Genomic DNA, 18,245 nt, shown 5'->3' with positions numbered 1-18,245 from the left:
TTTCCACATTTGTGGACAACAGTGTCGCTACACTTTGAAGACGGCACAGGCCGATACTCGTTGGTGTATTTTTAATGTTTAATGAAAGGCCTTTTATGCTCCGCATGGACCTGGATCTTTTCCACCACAGTTCTTTGGTTTTAAGTTTCTGCCTTTTTTAAAAAATATTCCCTTCCATGAGCACCGTTGGTTTAAGAGACACAGAAATGCTCTTATTGTTTTCCTTTTTCCTCATTTCAGGTGTATATGTGAAATAATAAAAAACAATGTTAAATATAAAAAATCATTTAAGGTGTATTTATAAACCCATTAAAACACAGTTTAGAATAAAACTAATTTAAAGTATATTCATAAACCCATTAAAACTCAATTAAATCTGAAAACTAATTGAAGGTGTATATTTAAAAATAATTAAAAGCACAGTTAAATATTTAAAAAAAAACACCATTAAAACACAGTTTAGTATAAAAACTAATTTAAGGTATGTTTATAAACCCATTAAAACTCAATTAAATTAATTAATTTAAGGTGTATATTTAAAATCCTAAAAAGTTAAATATAAAAACTAATTTAAGGTATATATTTAAAATCCTAAAAAGTTAAATATAAAAACTAATTTAATGTGTATCTTTAAAAAAAAAAAGTTAAATATAAAAAAATGATGCAAGATATATAATTAAACCCATAAAATCACAGTTAAAGGAGAAAATTACAAAGACTCCAGACAATTTTGGAAAAAAAAGAAACTTTATTTGGAAACATTATGGAGAGAAAACAGAAAAAAAAACTTGTTTTAGAGTTTTTCATTTCTGAAAATCATTTTTATTTACTATAATACAGCGGATGACGTTAAAAGTCAGTTGGTTTGTACACCGGTGTGACTGGATGAGAGCAGATCTTATCAACAAAATGATAAAAAAAGAAGATTGATTGATGAAAAACTACAGACGAACAGCTTAATTTTTAATTTTCTAGCAGCTGCTGAACCCCCCAACCCCCAATCCCAACCAAACCCGCCCCCCCAAAAAAACACTCGAGCTCGTAGATCAGGACGCTCTCGGCTCTGCTCCACCGTCGCCTTTCACTCCCTTCAATGTGCCCTTCACTGTCCCCTTCAGTCCGACATCATAAAACCTTAAAATGGGCTTTTGGCTACGTTCCATTCTGGATATTTATCCCCTTTAACGCACCCTTTACCCCCTCATTCACTCCTCAAAAGGAAAATTAGTTCCCACTTGTCTGCGGCGGGTCCCATTCCAGACACGTGTCTCCTTCAAAGTGCCCTTTAAAGTTCGCTAAATCAGATTTGTGGTGACGTTCAGAGAGGCGTTTGGCTCCATTTCATTTTTCTTCACTTTGAGCTTTTACTGAAATTAAAATACAAAATTAAAATCTATCCTGGCGTCATTCTTTTTCTGCAATTTAAGGTTTGTTTCCTCTCGTTGTCAATCTTAAAAAAAATTAAAAATTCGCACAATTTAAGGTAGAAATTGATCTGATACAGGTTAAAACTTAGTTTTTTTCATCTTTCTTTAATCTTTTTTTTTTTTAATTTAAAAAAAAAAAACAACACAATTTTAAAATAGTTTGTTTTGTCTGGCCAAAAAAAAAAACTTTTTAAGTATACAAAACAACACTACTACTTGAAAAAAAAAAAAGTGGCAAAACTGAAAATTGGTGAGCTGGAACTGATATTTCTGCTCAATAAATTTCTAAAAATCAATTTTCTGGCATTTATGATGATTCTTTCAGCACTTGGAAAGACAAATTGTGTTTTCTTGAGAATAAACCAGTTTGAACAGTTAAATAAAACAAACGTACCTGAAGAATATAACAAAACAATAAAAAATAAAATAATTAAATCTCAAAGAAACTGCCTCATGATGCCGTCTGAGCGCAAATATCTGCCATATTCAGGAAACAGCTGACCGATTGAAGGACACAGGAGACACACGTCTAAAATGGGACACACCCCAGTGTGACGTTTTTGTTTATGCTGAGTCATCCCTCATCGCTGACACTCATCACAACACTTTGTTGGTCACATTTGTAAAGAAAATCTGGTTCAGTCACAAAAAACCCGCTGAAAACACACACGTCACACAAATAGTCAGTAGCAGAGCAATGCATTCTGGGTATAAAGTGTCGCTTGAAGGATCCATCTGATGGATTTTGAGTTTCGGGGAATAACAGTGAAACGGCGCCTGACTGCAGCAGAAAGAGCAGGTGAGAAGTTCATTAAAGTGTGTTTAGTTGTTAATAAAACAGCTGTTGGAAGGGCTTTTAATTTGGCGGCCAGATTTTGACAGCCGTGTCGATCAAAACGTTTTCTAAAGATGACGTATTTCATTTTTGTTCAGATTTGTTCAGGAAAAATTAAGTGTGTCAGTTAAAAACATTTCACAGCATCAGTTGACAAAAACCCTGAAGATTTCAAGTCATCATCATCACTTGGCAACATTTTTCAGATATTTTCGGACTCCGAAAAGACTCTTCTGTACATCTGGATCTATAATAATATTCCATCAGGAGCATGAGATTTAAAAAAAATTAAAAAAAGATATTATGTTTGTGCTCTTCTAGTTGGTCAGAGTTTCATCATTGCCAGAAACGACTCAGTAGCTCCTCATATAAGCACATTTTTGTTGGTCAAGATACAAAATAATCAAAAGTTACATAAAAATAGACACTTTAACTGATTCTAAAAGTTTTATATAATTTCTTAATAATTTCCTCGAATATTGCCTGTAAGAACTCGGTCATTTGGTAATAATTAAGGGATAAAAGTTGTTTCTTTAGAACAAAACTTGTAATTAAATCCAAATAAATGATATCCATCACTCATTTATTGGTGAAAATGTCATTCTCTGTGTATGTTGGATTGTTTGTTGACATGTTCAGCTGCCAGTCATGAACTCCGTTTACGTCTGTTATCTGAAATTAGCACCAAATTAACAGCGAGTGGAGGTATTCAGATCTGACTCAGGTAAAATGGCAATATAACAATTCAAAAATGTGCTTAAAATAAATGTTGTGGAGTAAAAAGTACAGTATTTGCAGCTTAAATGTAGTGGAGTGTAGAGTAGCATGAAATGGAAATACTGTAGTTAAGTATAAGTACCTCAAAAGTGTACTTGAGTGAATACTTTCCACTTTTGAAAATAAAGTTCTCCCCAGGAAATGTGAGCTGAAATTATTCAGATGTTGAAATTACGGACGTGGAAATTAAGTAGAATTTTTTTCTCAATAATTTCTGAAAAATTGTTCTCACTCCCAACTCGACAAAGACGGACGTTTGGACAGTGTCCCCCACACGTAAAATTATCTGCAGGTTCAGTTTTGGATGCTCGAGGACGGCGTGTCTACTTAGGCTTGTTAAATGTATTGTGTTTTTTCAAAATAAACTTTTTAAACTCACAGAAAAAATAAAGTTTCTGTTTGTTGTATGCAAACTCGTTTTTTTAAAATAAACTTTGAATGTAGGTTAAAACTTTGTTTATGTTTAGGCGACTGAAGCACGTGGTCAGATTTAGAAAAAACATCACGGTTTGTCTCAAAATAAGAACTTTTTTTACTGGATGTAAGACAACGTTTTACTGGTTACCGCGATACCGTGAAACTGCTTGATTTTCTCGTTTTTTTGCATCGTGATTCATATCGATGCAACCCTGTTTGACACAGAGGGCCTCTGAACTATCGTCCGTAACTGACGGGTTTGGAGTGAGACCAACACGGAAACGACTTCAAAATCTTCGTCATGCAGCAGATGGAATATTTTTATCCAGACGGACAGACGAGCGTTTGAAGATTCAAGAAATAATCTGAAAAATAAATGTTAAACGTCCTCTAAGAGAAACAAACGGAGGAGCTCAGCTGGACAAAAACTTCAAGGTGTTCTGAAATTAAACTTTATCTGGACCTCAACGATTTTCCTCCGCCCTCGTCCCGCCTCAAAGTGTCATCGATGAAGAAAGCGCTGAGGGATTTTCTCTTTCAGACGAGCCAAAGAGGATTAAAACCCACAGATCTGGTATCAAACCCCCGCCCCTCTCCGCACACACACACATCCACACACTCACACACCATCAGAAAAAAAAAAAAAAGATGGGTTTCAGTTACACCATCAGAACCACAAAGAAATATGATTATAGCTTCTGACAGATTATACAGTCCAGTACCCCGTGGTATTTCACTAAATCAGCAACCTCTGCCGCTGATAAATTTATATATATATATACTTATATATACTTCTTTCCTCTATTTAGGGAAAACTATTCGACATATAACCAAAAATATGATATTAAGAGTTGATTTCTTGCATGACAGAAAAGAAACAAACGCAAAAAAATGAAACCGCTCTTAGAGTTTTTCTGTGGAAATGTTCCCCTTAAACCAAAAAAAAGAAAAAGAATTAATCGATGCAGATCTTCAGAGCTCCTTTAGAGTTTCAGAGAGTTTCATTTCATTTTTTTATACTTCTTTTTTTTCACTAAGTGGCAAAAACAGAGACATGCAAATTTTAGTTTCCAACAAACCAACAGAACGGGAGAACAGAAGTAGAAATGAAGGTGCGTCCTCCGCAGAGCGAAGGAAGTCGCCGAAACGCAGAAGACGCCTCCTCGAAGCAGATCCAGAAAGCATCGTAGTGGTTTCCTCACTCGTGTGCCGTCGTCGTCAGGTCGAAGGTCATTGCATTAAGAGTTAGAGGCTCCAAAGAGACGAGACAGCTGAAGGTTTGCAGTAAAGTCCGTAAAGTCTGATTCTCTCGTACGGAGCGTTACAAGTCGGTCAGTTTTTTAAATTCCCTCCTGAATCCCTCCTTCTCTGTGCGGAGAAGGTTCAAACTGGCTGTAATACAGACCACAGGTCAGTTCACACACACGTCATCATCGTCATCACACACACAGGGTAGAAATCAGACGCTACAAAAAACATATTAAAAAAAAGAAGAAATAATGATAAAAACGACGCAAACAGACGTTAAATTGGCATGTGGGACCTTTGACACAAATCGTGCATGTGCTGTCCTTTAAGGGGTCAAAGTTCACATAGTGGGGGAGGCATCATTTATTATTTAAAACCAGTCCCCTGCAACTTAAAAAAAAAAAAAAATCCACAATTTATTATATTTCTGCAAGGAGTTCCCGAATCCACCGTTTTGTGTTTGTCGTCTGGTGTCAGAGGGAGAAGTTCTTGCATGAAGACGTCCTCGCCTCCTCTAACTGACAGATTTGGGGTCAAAGGGTGAAAAAAGTAAGAGAAAAGAAAAGTTTTCCTGTGCCGAAATGTCAAAAACAGTCTGTCAGTGAGTCAGTGACCAGTCAGTCAGCTATCTAATCAATCACGTGCTTCATATTTGCAGTCGCGGGGACTCTAACTTCCCTTTTCTGTTGTCTCGGAGCAGGAAACGGGGGACAGGGTTTAAGGGGGACGTGCTCAGGACCCCAGTGTGCTATTTCATCAGGGTAAAAGTAGGAGGAGGGTAATCTTTAATTTGCCCCAGAGTAAGTCCAAGTAGTCCGACCCTGCTAGACGATTAGTGTTGTCGTTATGTGCCAAATCAAATCAGTTCAATCATCGATTATTTTTCCTCGTATCATAAAAGGGGCAGTCAGATCCAAAAAATTTGTTCCAAAAAAAGGTGACGTCCGATTGTAATTCTCTAATCCAGGATTTACCTCTCGGGATGAGCCGATCTCACAGATTAGGTTTAATCCAACAAACGGTCGATGTGTCTCTAAACCCCCGAAGCTCGTTCACCTCAAAGTCGATGACAAACAGCAGCTGCAGCTTTTCGTTTTTTATTCTAACAGCCGACCGGCGATTTGTAGAGCGGAGGACGACCTCCAGGCGACTGGACAAAAGCAGCTGCACAGAAACAACCTCGCAGGCTGGATTTCCCAGCATGCTCCGGTGGGTGTTAGATGAGCGGGTCGGGGTGCAGGGTGTGCTGGATCTGCTGCGGCTGCAGGGGCGGGGGCAGCTGCAGCGGGAGCAGGGCCTCCACCATGTTGTGGCAGTGCGGCGGCGGCGTGCCCTCGCTGCTGGAGCTCTCGGCCACCTCGCCGCCGTGGAAGAAGTAGTCGCTCTGCACGATGAAGGACTCGATGACGGCCTGGTTCAGCTTGGTGGTGGACAGCGTGTCCTTGTTCTCGAAGTCGGGCCGCATCAGCGTGGGCCAGAAGCAGATGGACAAATTGTCGGCCGTCATCAGGGTGGTCTTGCTGTGCTGGCTCACCCTGCAGGAGGAAACGGTGGCAGTGAAACGGTTAAAAAATTAAAAATTCATCCACAAAATCCCATCAGAAAAAACTGCTGCGTAAGCTGCGTGCCTCCACAGTTTGGTGGTTTCAGGTGCAGAGCATCAAAGTAACACAGCACGCTCTCCTAAAACGCTAAAACACAACTTTTTTTTTACATATCTGAACTTCAGAAACTCCAGATTCCTCCTTTAATAACAACTTTCATTTCCACTGAGAACAAAGTTCTCTTTCTGCACAACTTTTATTACTCATATTACACTAATTTGCACAAAATGTTCATATTTTTTGTGTCAATACATGTATATTTATGAGTATATCTCCCTTGCATTATCATGAGTTTAAGGATCCTTTTAAATATCAGTGTATCAGGGTTCCTGCAGCTAAAGGCAAGTTAGATTTAAGATATTTTAAGACTTTTTAAGTACAACACAGAATTTTAAGATCAGTTTTACAACAACCAAACTTTAATGCCTTTTTAGACTTTTTAAGGATCCGTGTTTTGTCATTATAGTTACTGTGTGCAAAATCACTCACAAAAATAGTCAAACTTCACTGTTATTATTACAGGAGCTCAAAATGTTTACGTGTAGTAAACTTCTGTTTGCTCAGACTCAAAAATGTGCATCTATATCATGATATGATTAGAAATTACAATCATAAATATTGAAAAACCAACCAGGCCTATTAAAATGAATGAACACTTCATTGCTGTGTCAATAATTCGTTTTCTTTACTTTCCGCCTTCATCAATCTGACTTTCCTCCTCTGGTCCATTAAACCGAACAGAGACGAGGACAAATCTGACAATATTTGTCAGCCGTGAGAAAAAAAGGGATAATTTGGTTTTGTCGGAGCATCAGTTGATCGATGTTTTGATTTAATCATTAATTGATGAAGTGTGACATTATGATTAGGGTGGTGCTTTATGAAATTATCACGAGCAGTAAGATTAATGACAGCTGTCATTTGACTGTGTGACTGAACCGGGTCCGGTCTGTGGGCTGCTGTGCTGAGCAGGACGAAGGGAAGCTTTCAGCAGGGAGACGACAGCACCGCGTTTAACGGTTTACACGAGCTGAGGTCAAACGCACGCACTCGCCCAGGTGCTCCGCTGGTCCGTGCGTGAGACTGTTAATGCCGAAAACTTTTAAACAGTGAGGTTTTAGTGAAAATGCACGTGTTTGGGAAGCACTGAGCATCTGACCGGATAAACGAGGCTTGGATTTTACTGCACGAGCTGTGTGAGAGCCTGTAAACAGATGTTTTGATTTAATTTTGCTGTTGTAAATGTGGACCTTTATGACTTAAAATCAACAGGAATTTTCACAGTTTTTGGATTCTTCGTTCATCGTGGAGGCATTTAAGAAAAACAAAGCTCTTTTCACAAAATAAACTAACAAGAGGTAATTAAGTGATATATAAATAATCTTTTTTTTGGGTGAAGTATTCCTTCAAGTTGCACAACATATGAACACAGTGACGGAGACACCGGCGGAGAATGAGAGCGGAGCGGACATATGGAGACACTGGCGGAGACACCAGCGGAGACACCAGCGGAGACACCAGCGGAGACATCAGCGGAGACACCGGTGGACAATGAGAGTGGAAATTTTTGCCCAAAGCGAGGAGGTCTCAGTACTGCCGGCTTAAAGAGAAGCCAAACACTGTTCATCTGCACACTCTCACTACACTGAAGTGACATGAACCCGGCTCAAAATCATGAGCTGACAATCATTAACCTAATCTGAGACTTTTAAATTCAAATATGTACTAAAACAAAACATAAAGCTCCAAAAGACTCAATGCAAAACTAATATTCTGTTTTCCAAATCTTCAGATCCATGTTATTGGTGTATTTCAGTGCAGAAACGTATTCAGTTCAGTGCTTGTTGGGAAAGTTTTCTCCCTCTGCCTCTTCAGGGTCTTTATGCAGGTTTCTGTCCAGTATCAACATCTGTTGCACCAACAGTAACATCACATACTGAAGGCTGAAATATTCTCGTTTAACCCTTTAATATTACACACACTCTATGTGTGTACTCTGCCCACTAAATGCGCTTTTAAAAAATCAAGTTTTAAAAATTACTATACACGACTATTATTTCTACTTACATTGACTTTTTAACCAACATCAGTCGTAATCATAAATATCAAATATTCATTTATTTTCAGAATTATAACTCATTAAATGCCAGGTTTTTGTCATTGTGTCACTATTTTATTGTTGGAAAAAAAACACAAAAAAAACCAAATTATTTTCAAAGTACTACCTGCAAAGTGAATGTTTTTGACTACCACGGCCGGTGATATGCCAATGATTTTCAGCAACACTGATTGTGACAGAAAACAGTAAGAATCACAAACATGCCACAACAAAACCCAGAATGACACCCAGAAATAATGCAATGCATGTTTTTATGTTTTGATGTCTGTGGGATCAAATATTACAGGTTGAATGGGTTTCAATGGCACATTTTTTTGCACTTAACAGTATGAATGTAACAATTTTGTTTCCACGCTATATTGTGAATTGTAGAATTGCTGTTAGAGCTGAGCTGGGAATAAAAAATCTAAGCCAAAATGTATGAAGTATTAAAAGTATAAGTAGAAGAATGAAAAGCGTATAAAATGCACCGAACAGTCCCTAATGGTTAATGTCAGTCAGCACCATACAGCATGTTACTATCTCATATTTGCTTTATAAGACATGTTTTAGCATCTAGCTACATATTAAAGTAAACGTACCAACCACATGAATCCCTCTCTATGACTCTTGCAGCGCCACTCTGGCACGCTGTTGGCAGCTTTTATTTACAGGTCTGCTAATAGGACTCCTGATGCTGCTAAACCTGTTATGTTTGTGTCAGCTGATTTCTGACAGCAGGAAGTGTGAAAGTTTATTTTTGCTAGCAGTTTTGTGAATGAAACATGCCCGTACACGGAGCAGATCAGGCAGCTTCATATGCCAATTTTAGGGGCATCATTTGCCAAATGATGAAATCTCACAAACGTGCACCTCCTCGTGAACAGGTGGTTTTCATCAGGCTGAAACAAGCATTTGTCTGCTTAAGAGAGTTTGGTGAGTTTGATTTGGAACACTTGCACAAACAAACAAACCAAAAAAAAGGAAATTAAAGTTTTAGGATGAGAATACAAAACAGTTGGACCTCTGAGACTCAAAGCTCTGAAAGAATCAATGCAGAAGACTAAATGCTGTTTGGGCCTCTGATTCTTTACGAATAAACTACAACTGAGTGGTCAATTTAAGAAATAATCGCTCTGGATGGGACGAAATTAGCAACAAAACAGACCAAGAGAAAAAGAAAAACATTTCACTCTTCTGTCAAGTCAGCCTTTACCTACAACTCTGTTTTGTCCACCTGGTTAAGCCATCTTCTGTTACCCAAAGTCAACTGGATGTTTTTTGATTAAACTGTCTGTAAATGTCCTCAAAACACACATTTCTCAAGGAATAACTCAAAATCCAATCACAGCTGCAGTACATTGGAAAAAAAGGGCAAATGCACATAAAAAATAAAGGTACAGACTCTCAGAGTGTGTTGGCTTGATGTCAAAACTGCATCGTTTACATGTTGTAACGTGTCAGACGCCCGTTTTTAAGTGTAAATGAAGCTACCTGCTGCGATGTGTTGACTGTCAACGCAGGTGTACGTACATGTGAACATCGAGCTGCTGCTGGAGCTTCATACTGAAGGCTTAACGCTGACATAAATAACATCAAATTGACTGTGGAATGTGTGTATGTGTCATGTATATAGGCTAAGAGTGTGTGTGTGTGTGTGTGTGTGTAGTGTACGTCTGAGTGAGCGTCTTACCTGTTAAGGTGCGTGATGATGTATTTGAAGACCTGGTAGTTGACAGACGGAAACTTCTTCACGATCTCCCGCAACACCTGCAGGCGCTCCATGTAGTCCACGATTTCTGACAAACACACACACACACACACACACACACACACACACACACACACACACACACACACACACACACACACACACACACACACACACACACGGGAGAGAGGACAGAAGGCGTTTAACATTTTACACACACTCTCTCTTGGGAAACGGAAATTATACACTCTGGAAAACAAAAGGCTGAGATGCTGCCAAGAGCAACTCCCACGCTGTGTGCACATGCACACACACACACACACACACACGTACATACACACACTAACACACTGACACTAAGCCCTGTGGGCAGAAACAATGCTGGCCTGCATCACGACTGACTCTGCACTGGTTAAAAACAAAACAGATCGTTTTTTTGCAGAGTAAGAAAATAAACATATTCATGTGCAAGTGTTCAGATTTAATGACGTCACAGCAGCAAGAAACAGCTGATTAATGACTGAACTGTTACTAATAAAGTACAGACTAGAGGTAAAACACAGTTTACTTTAACTTGAGGTAAAATAGATACTTTTATAGTTTTTTTTTTTCTGTCTGTGATGTTAAAATGTTCTTCTTTTCATGTTGCTGACCACTGCATTTTTGTTGTACTGTTGGATAATTTGACTTATACAGTGTATTGTTTTCTCTGTGCTCTTATTTTTAGATGATTATAGTCGACCTCACCTGTCACCAAAGTGAGTGTGTTGTTCATTATGTAACAATTTGACTTGATGAAGTGAACTGACACCAAAACAATCTAGATTCATAAAGATATAAAATATTTTAAATAAATATTTTAAAAAATATAAAAATTTAATATTAAAAAAAATATATATAAATAGATATAAAAAAAAATAAAGACATAAACTCTGAATTTTTTATTTGGGGTTTAACTGTCCCTTTAAAGGATTTTGGATTGTGTAAAAAGTCATTTATAAATGCAACATGATCAGTGATTTTCAAGGTAAAAACTGGGAATATTTAGTGTTAAAAAATAAGAAAAATGTTATAAATAAATTGGTCTGATAAAATATTGGTCTGTGCAGATGTTTAAGTGTCAGTAAAACAAATAAACAATAAAAAAAGAGCATACTGATGTATTCCTAAAGAGCAAACTGTCTGTGAAGTTCCTCGATATTCCTCATCCTCTCCAGAGAATCCATCACTTTCCCGCCGGCGAGAGCTCGTTGGAGCTGAAACACTCCACTCACTTATTAAATATTTAAAGAGCAGATGTGAAATAAAAGCTTTTACCTGCAGACTGTCACAACAAAGCTACTTTAACACAACCCTGACCTTCCTCCGCCGTCTGGAATATCCTGCACAATATTCCAGACATTCCACAGCGGCGGGAAGCCTTTTATATATTTTTAGACACAAATTTACGACCGTGCACGTAACGACGCGCAGATTTATTCATCCTGCGCACCATCAATCATCTTAACGAGGAGCCGACGGCAGCCTTTGACCCGCTAATGGCTGTAAGAGGTCAGAGGTCATCAATCTGTGCAGCTATATTTCAACATTACCGAGAAATATCACAGAAAGGGACTGATGGGACTGATATAACTATTTGATCTCCTTTTATTATGTTAAAATCATTCTGAGAGGGGGGAGAAACGATACCGTGTACCCGCAATGCAATTGGTTCAATAAGGAGATAAAACTGAAAATAGTGAGTTTTAGTAACAATGTCATGAAGCTTTAATGAACCCTGCGCCGAGAAACGAGGCCGCGGCTGTTGTGAGTTTTGTTCCAGAGAGAGAGAAATAAAATATAGATAAAAACAATCCCGCGGTGAAAACATCAATGAAAACACGCTGAACAGAAACATACTCACATGACTCTGAGTGAATAAATGAACGGATGATGTAAAGGGCAGTGTTTGTGTGTCCCTCAAAGTCTGTTCAACATTAGAATTTACTGAAGAATAATAATAATAACTTTATTTATATAGCACCGTTAAAAACAGCGTTTACAAAGTGCTTTAACAAACAAAGCTAAGCAGAGGCAATAAACCCCAGAGACAATGATAATAAAAGCCAAAAAATAATGTCGAAATAAAGCCAGACAAAAATGATGATCGAAGTAAACAAGAGATTAAAAGCAGAAGCGCTTTCGGAAAATACAAGAGCAAAATGAAGTAAATGGAAAATATTTTAAAAAAATAAAAAATAAATAATAATAATAACAATAAATTGTTCTTATTATTATTTTCCATTAGGTGTATTTTATATTCCCAATTTCAATTTGTGCAATTTGAGGGTCAGTGGAAACCCGCCTTGTGAGTGTATTATTTACAAGCATTTACTAGGACGTCCACTGTTGCTGATGATGTTATTGCACATAAGATGCAGCCTTCTCGTGTCAGTTTTTTTTTTTTTTAAATCCTGCTCCAAACGACAGACAGTGAAGAGGTCAAAGTCATAACAGTCACAGCAAACTGACTCTGGTCGCAGGATTACACGGAGACGACAGGAAAGAGAGACAGTGTGTATATATACTTTAGAGAGAGAAAATGAAAATAACAAAAACAAGTAAAGGATAGAGAGAAAGAGGAGAGGCACAAAGGGAGGAGGAGGAGAGGAGAGAGAGAGTAGAAAAACTGGCTTGAGGAGAAAAGAGAGAAAAGAAATGTGAGAAAGTCTTTCTTCTATATTTGACTCATTTTCCAGAGAAGAAGAACCAGCAGAGTGTATATTTTTGGCTCATTAATCTGCTGTCGTCAGCCCGGTGGTTTCAGCACTCAGTATCACTGATATACAACCAGGAAACACACACACACACACACACACACACACACACACACACACACACACACACACACACACACACACACACACACTGAGCAGAGTGTAGATGTCTGACGTCCTGCAGTTGAAAAAAAGCCTCTTAAGATTGTGTGACATGACAGAAAGCTGTGTGAGTGTAAACTTAACTAAACTTCGGCAGCACAGAAGAGAGCTGTTACAAAAGACAGCAGGGTGGAAGTACACGTTATCTAGATCTGGTTTTCATTATTTCGCTGTTTAACTGATCAGATTTGTAACAAAGTTAATGTCTCAGTGCTTCAAATGGTCTCATAAAAGTTAAAAAGTATATTTTCTGTGTTACTGCCTCAGTTTCAGCAGATTAACAAGGATTCTTCTATTCTCGTCCTGCTGTGATTATTTGTTTTCACCAACTGATTAATTATGGTTCAGGTGTTTTCCTCGATAGATGTTGTTTATTTGTGTGTTTATTCTTACTCGCAGCCTCCACCAGCTCCGGGTGCAGGTTGTAGGGGATCAGCGGCTCGGGCAGGTCGGCGAAGAAAGCCTTCAGTGCTCCGGCCGCAGCGTTCACCGCCACGTCCATCACCACAAAGTCGATACTGTGATCTACAGAGAGAAAGAGACGCAGAATTTAAACATTTTCTGTAACGTAACTTTTGACCTTCGACCAACAAATTCTAATCAGTTCGTTCTTGAGTCCAAATGGCATTTGAGCCAGTTTTGAGCTCCCTCACGGTGTTTTTGAGATAATGCGTCCAGGAACACGAGACGGACGCAAGGTCACAATAACGTTGAAACTTTGACAACCGAATTCTAATCGGCTCATTGTTAGATTAAAGTAAATGCTTGTGTCAAATTTAAAGATATTTCTTCAATGTGTTCTTCAGATATTGCACTCAATAGAATGAGACAGACGAAAGGTCGCATTGACCTTTGACCTGTTACTATCAAAATCGTATCAGTTCATCCTTGAGTCCAAGTCAATGCTTGTGACAAAGTTGGGGACATTCACTCGAAGTGTCCTTGAGAAACTGCGTTCACAAGATTGAGACATAACCAAGGTCACAGTGACCTTGACTTCTGACCTCCAAAATGTAATCAGGTAATTAAAATAGATGTTTGTGTCTAATTTGAAGAAATTCCCATAATGATGTTGCATCATGAGAATGAGGCGAGGGGACAACCTGAAATCATAATCAGCAAAGCAGAGACATCAGATAAGGTCGGACCTTTGTGTTTAATTATTATAATAAAATATATCATTTTAAAAAAGATTCACTATGCAGGACTCTTGAAAACAATGTTGAGGCTTCTACAGAAGCATTTCCTCTAAATCTTCCCTCATTACCCACTAAAAATGTGCTGATGTATCTGCAGAGCTTGTTTTCTACATTACATGAATGTCGCTGAACTTCCCACTGAGCCCCATTTAAACTTTCAAACTTTATATGGAAGAAAAAAAACCTGAATCTTCAAATCCTTGTATTTAAGCAGCAGCAGCTGACGGAGCAGAAGGAGTTTTTTCAACCTGAAGACAGTCGAAGGAACTTTAATTTGATCCACGATCAGATTGGATTAAATAACGCGACTCAACTCAAGATGTAATGTTACATTAAAGGACAAACGGGACTCGACAGCAGTATCGACAAGCACAAACACTTCTCATATCCAGGTTTTGAACAAAAAAACAGAACCGGGTGTCCATCCCTAATGTTGACCGATTCGTATACGAGTCAAACAGGACTTTCCAGGGTCGATGCTTCAGTTTAAAGGATATCAAAGAGCTGCTGAGTGGTTGTGAGGCTCACAGCTGAGCTTTGTGTCTGAGCAGCAGAACAGAGCTCCTCTCTGATCACAGCTAACAGAGGTTATCATCAGTCTGTCTGCAGGCACAGAGGCCCGAGTGTTTCTCTGATGGAGCGGCGGGGCTGAACAGAATACACGTCCAGTTCAAACAACCATTTTACTGCTCTGTTATTGCTGTCGACAGAGGAGGGAAGCTCCAGCTCCATCACTTCGCTCTGAGCTGATCGCTCTGTTTGGAAAAAGTTTCAGGTCGGGGCATCTCTGCAGTCAAGCTGGTGTCAGCTTTTTCATTAACCCCGAGTAAAAATACTGCGTAATGATGGCTTATGAAAAAAATCACCCCGTTACCAAAGATACAGGATGAAAAAGAAATATACATCACTGCTTGTTTTGACACGGTGTAACGGCCAAATGACGACGGGAAGGAGGAGAAAGAGGGAGGAGGAAAGGGAGCGAGAAGGAGGACAGAGCCCTGAGGTAACACGACAGCTGTCACACTGAATCTGAGAGACTGCCAACACACACACACACACACACACACACACACACACACACACACACACACACACACACACACACACACAGACACACACACAGACACACACTGAGCTCACCAGAAATACTCTCAAGGAAATAAGAAGATAGGAGGGGAGGCAGCGAGGAGAGAGATATAAACAGGAAATGCACAAGAGAATAAAAGGAGGACAGAAAAGGAGGGGACAAGGAAGGAGACATAGATATTAAAAGAAAGACGGACAAATGGCGAGGATTTAAGAAAGGAAGGAGGGGCGATACGAGGAGGAAAAGCTGAAGTGTATTAATAAACAACCAACAGGACGCTGCTTCAGCCCAAACTGTTAATGAAGCCGAACCACGCTGACCTCTGAATCCCCTAAAGAACCCCGCTGCTCCCCGAGCAAATTCATTTAAATCTTCAACTATTACCATAAAAATAGACTCAGTTTATGCGGTGGAAGTAGCCAGTAGCCGGCAGCCCACCGCCCTCTCTTACTGACAGAGGAGCTAATTGGCTGTAATGGTGCTTTTTGCACACAGATATGATGGAGCTGCAGCGAGGAGGAGGACTGCGGGGCGCGTGTGCAGAGTCGAAACAGAAATATACAACCTGACAAAGTTTATTTACGATGTTTGAGAGCAGCAGGTTTACACGACGCCTGCAGAGTTGACTCTCTCAGCTAACAGCAGTGTTTTTGTGTGGAATATCTGTCATTTTGTGACATTTATTTAACTACATTTTAGAATCCACAAGAGGGAAAATAAACTAAATGACCGAAGGGCAGCTTGTTATCAGGCATTTAAAGCCACATGTCTCAGGAGAGGAGATTCTGACACAACTTCACCTGTTTCTGCAGCGCGTGGTGAAGGGAAAAGTCTTTCAGAGTCAAAACTGAAGCAACACTTGCACAAACAATGAGGGACCAACATGCTTTAGATTCCATCATGGTCACCAAACAGCACGTCTCACTTAGATAAATACTTTAATATTCATTCAAATGTGCTTTTTAATGAGTTTTATGATGATTCTAATGAGGACCACAAGTCGAAATGCATCTTATATCAAATTTGTTTTGTATGCTACTATAGTTTTATGTAGTAGATCTACTTCATGTCTTACCAAGGCAAAACAAACTGTATGTTACAGTAAAAGTTGGTTTACTTAGAAATATTATCAACTGGCATTTTAGCAGCTTTATACGTGCTCTTGGACAGTTTCATAGGGAAAATAAAATTACCTTTGCACGGTTGTATGCCTCTGTCATCCAGTCATGTTGCAGTTTACATCTATTCAGACTCATAATTAGCAGTAAAAGTACACAGTGCTTCAAATATGGACATTGTTGCAAAGAAGCCACAAATTCTAAAACATGTATGCCTCAAAAAAAACAACACAAATAATCTGTAAAATCACCACAGTCTCAAGGTGGACACCCAAAATTAGTGTCACCAATTCAGTATCTCTAATGTGTCCCTTTCTGTTCCTGAGTTATCATGTTAAATATTAGCCAAAAAAGTAGTTTTTTGCTTGACCTTTGGAATATAAAATGTAATCTCTTAATAATTTTATCCTGTTAGACGTTAATGTCAAATTCAGTCATAATTAGCATAATTAATTTCATCCTTGAGTCCAAATGAAGGTTTGTGCCAAGTTTGAGGAAATTCTCTCGAGGCGTTCTTGAGTAACGTACGGACGAAAAAACAAACCCAAAACATAATGCCTCCGGCCAAGGCTGTCGCCGGTGCACAGGCATAAAAATTATTTAATTTTTTGCACGCATGACCACAGATATCTGTGTGTAAAATATATATGAGTGTGTCCAGCAATAGTATATAGAGGAACATGCTGAGTCTTAGTTGTGTACGGACAAAAAAAAGTTCATGTTTATTTATGTCACTTCTACTTGTTTTCCTTTTTTTGAATTACTTGGAAGTACATGTTCTGAGTCATGCTGCTAAATTTTCTAACAAGGTGTGGGTGTTTGTATAAGATGGAACTTTATTTATCTGAAGCAACAGCAGTTAGGACGCAGGAAAGCGTGCAAAATAGAAATGATCAGTAAAGGTGCAGTCATTAAGTTAGCTCATGGCTTTTACCAGGAGCTCAGTATTCCTTAACTTTCATTTTGTTTTAGATTTAGTTGAATTTGCGCTATGAAAAGTCACGATGCATTACTTGCTGTTTTTTTCTGTTTGCAGTGGAATTTGCAGGATGTACATACACTCAATTGGGCGCTGGTGTAAAATGCATTTTTTTTAACCGAATTTCTCCTCTAGGATATGTACTATTAAAATGTACCATTATTATGTTAAGATAGAATAGAATAGAATATTCCTTTATTGATCCCCCATTGGGGGAAATTCCAAATGTTACAGCAGCATGAAAAAAGAAAAGTGAAATGTAACAAAGAAAATAACAATAACAAATAACAATAAATAAGTAATAAAATAAGTATGTACATAGAGGAAATAAGGTATGTACACATAATAATAAGTAAGTAATAGAATAGTATGTACACAAAAGATGGATTAGAGGTTGTTTCTTAGTTAAAATCTTCATGTTTTAAGTGATTGAGAGGTCTATATATATGGACAGTGATGAGACAAAAACATTAACTATAATAAAATAGAAAAGGGGGATTAACACAATCAATAAGTGCGAAAAAAACCAACCACCTCGTCTGAGTCCAGCCTCCATATTTCACTGCCTGGCTGTAAAATGAGTGACGCCGCTGACAACGTGCTGGTTATTTCTGCCTGCGGTGACTGTATTTATTCTAGCAGTCGGTCTGGCAGCTGACCAGCTCTCGTGTGCAGGTTCGACTCTGCTCCACAGGGCATGTGTTTCTCTTTAAGCACTTCTGCTGCGTGGTCAGGTTTGGAATCAGCTTTCTCTGCGGGCTGAATTTATTGCACACATCACACAAGCGCTACTCGATTGGTAACATGCTTTCCAAATAACTCCTGAG

At 38.7% G+C, this 18,245-nt stretch overlaps 1 protein-coding gene across 2 annotated transcripts in view; it reads right to left on the bottom strand.

Moving 5' to 3' along the window:
• Positions 1 to 728: 728 nt before the first annotated feature.
• Positions 729 to 18,245, bottom strand: part of arhgap5 (Rho GTPase activating protein 5) — a 66,865-nt gene continuing 49,348 nt past the window's right edge. For both annotated transcript variants that reach the window (XM_088087334.1, XM_088087335.1), the window contains exons 5-7: positions 13,429 to 13,560; positions 10,100 to 10,205; positions 729 to 6,239 (exon numbers count right to left, since the gene is read on the bottom strand). In XM_088087334.1, coding sequence (XP_087943460.1) covers positions 5,921 to 6,239; positions 10,100 to 10,205; positions 13,429 to 13,560 — 557 coding nt within the window. In that variant the 3' untranslated portion in view covers positions 729 to 5,920. The remainder of the gene's footprint in view (positions 6,240 to 10,099; positions 10,206 to 13,428; positions 13,561 to 18,245) is intronic.

The sequence above is a fragment of the Plectropomus leopardus genome, chromosome 14 (assembly GCF_026936395.1).
Source record: "Plectropomus leopardus strain MGB_pleo_1.0 chromosome 14, ASM2693639v1, whole genome shotgun sequence".
NCBI classification, from domain to species: domain Eukaryota; kingdom Metazoa; phylum Chordata; class Actinopteri; order Perciformes; family Serranidae; genus Plectropomus; species Plectropomus leopardus.
Note: the sequence above shows the minus strand (reverse complement) of the source record. Positions and strands in the feature narration are given on the sequence as shown.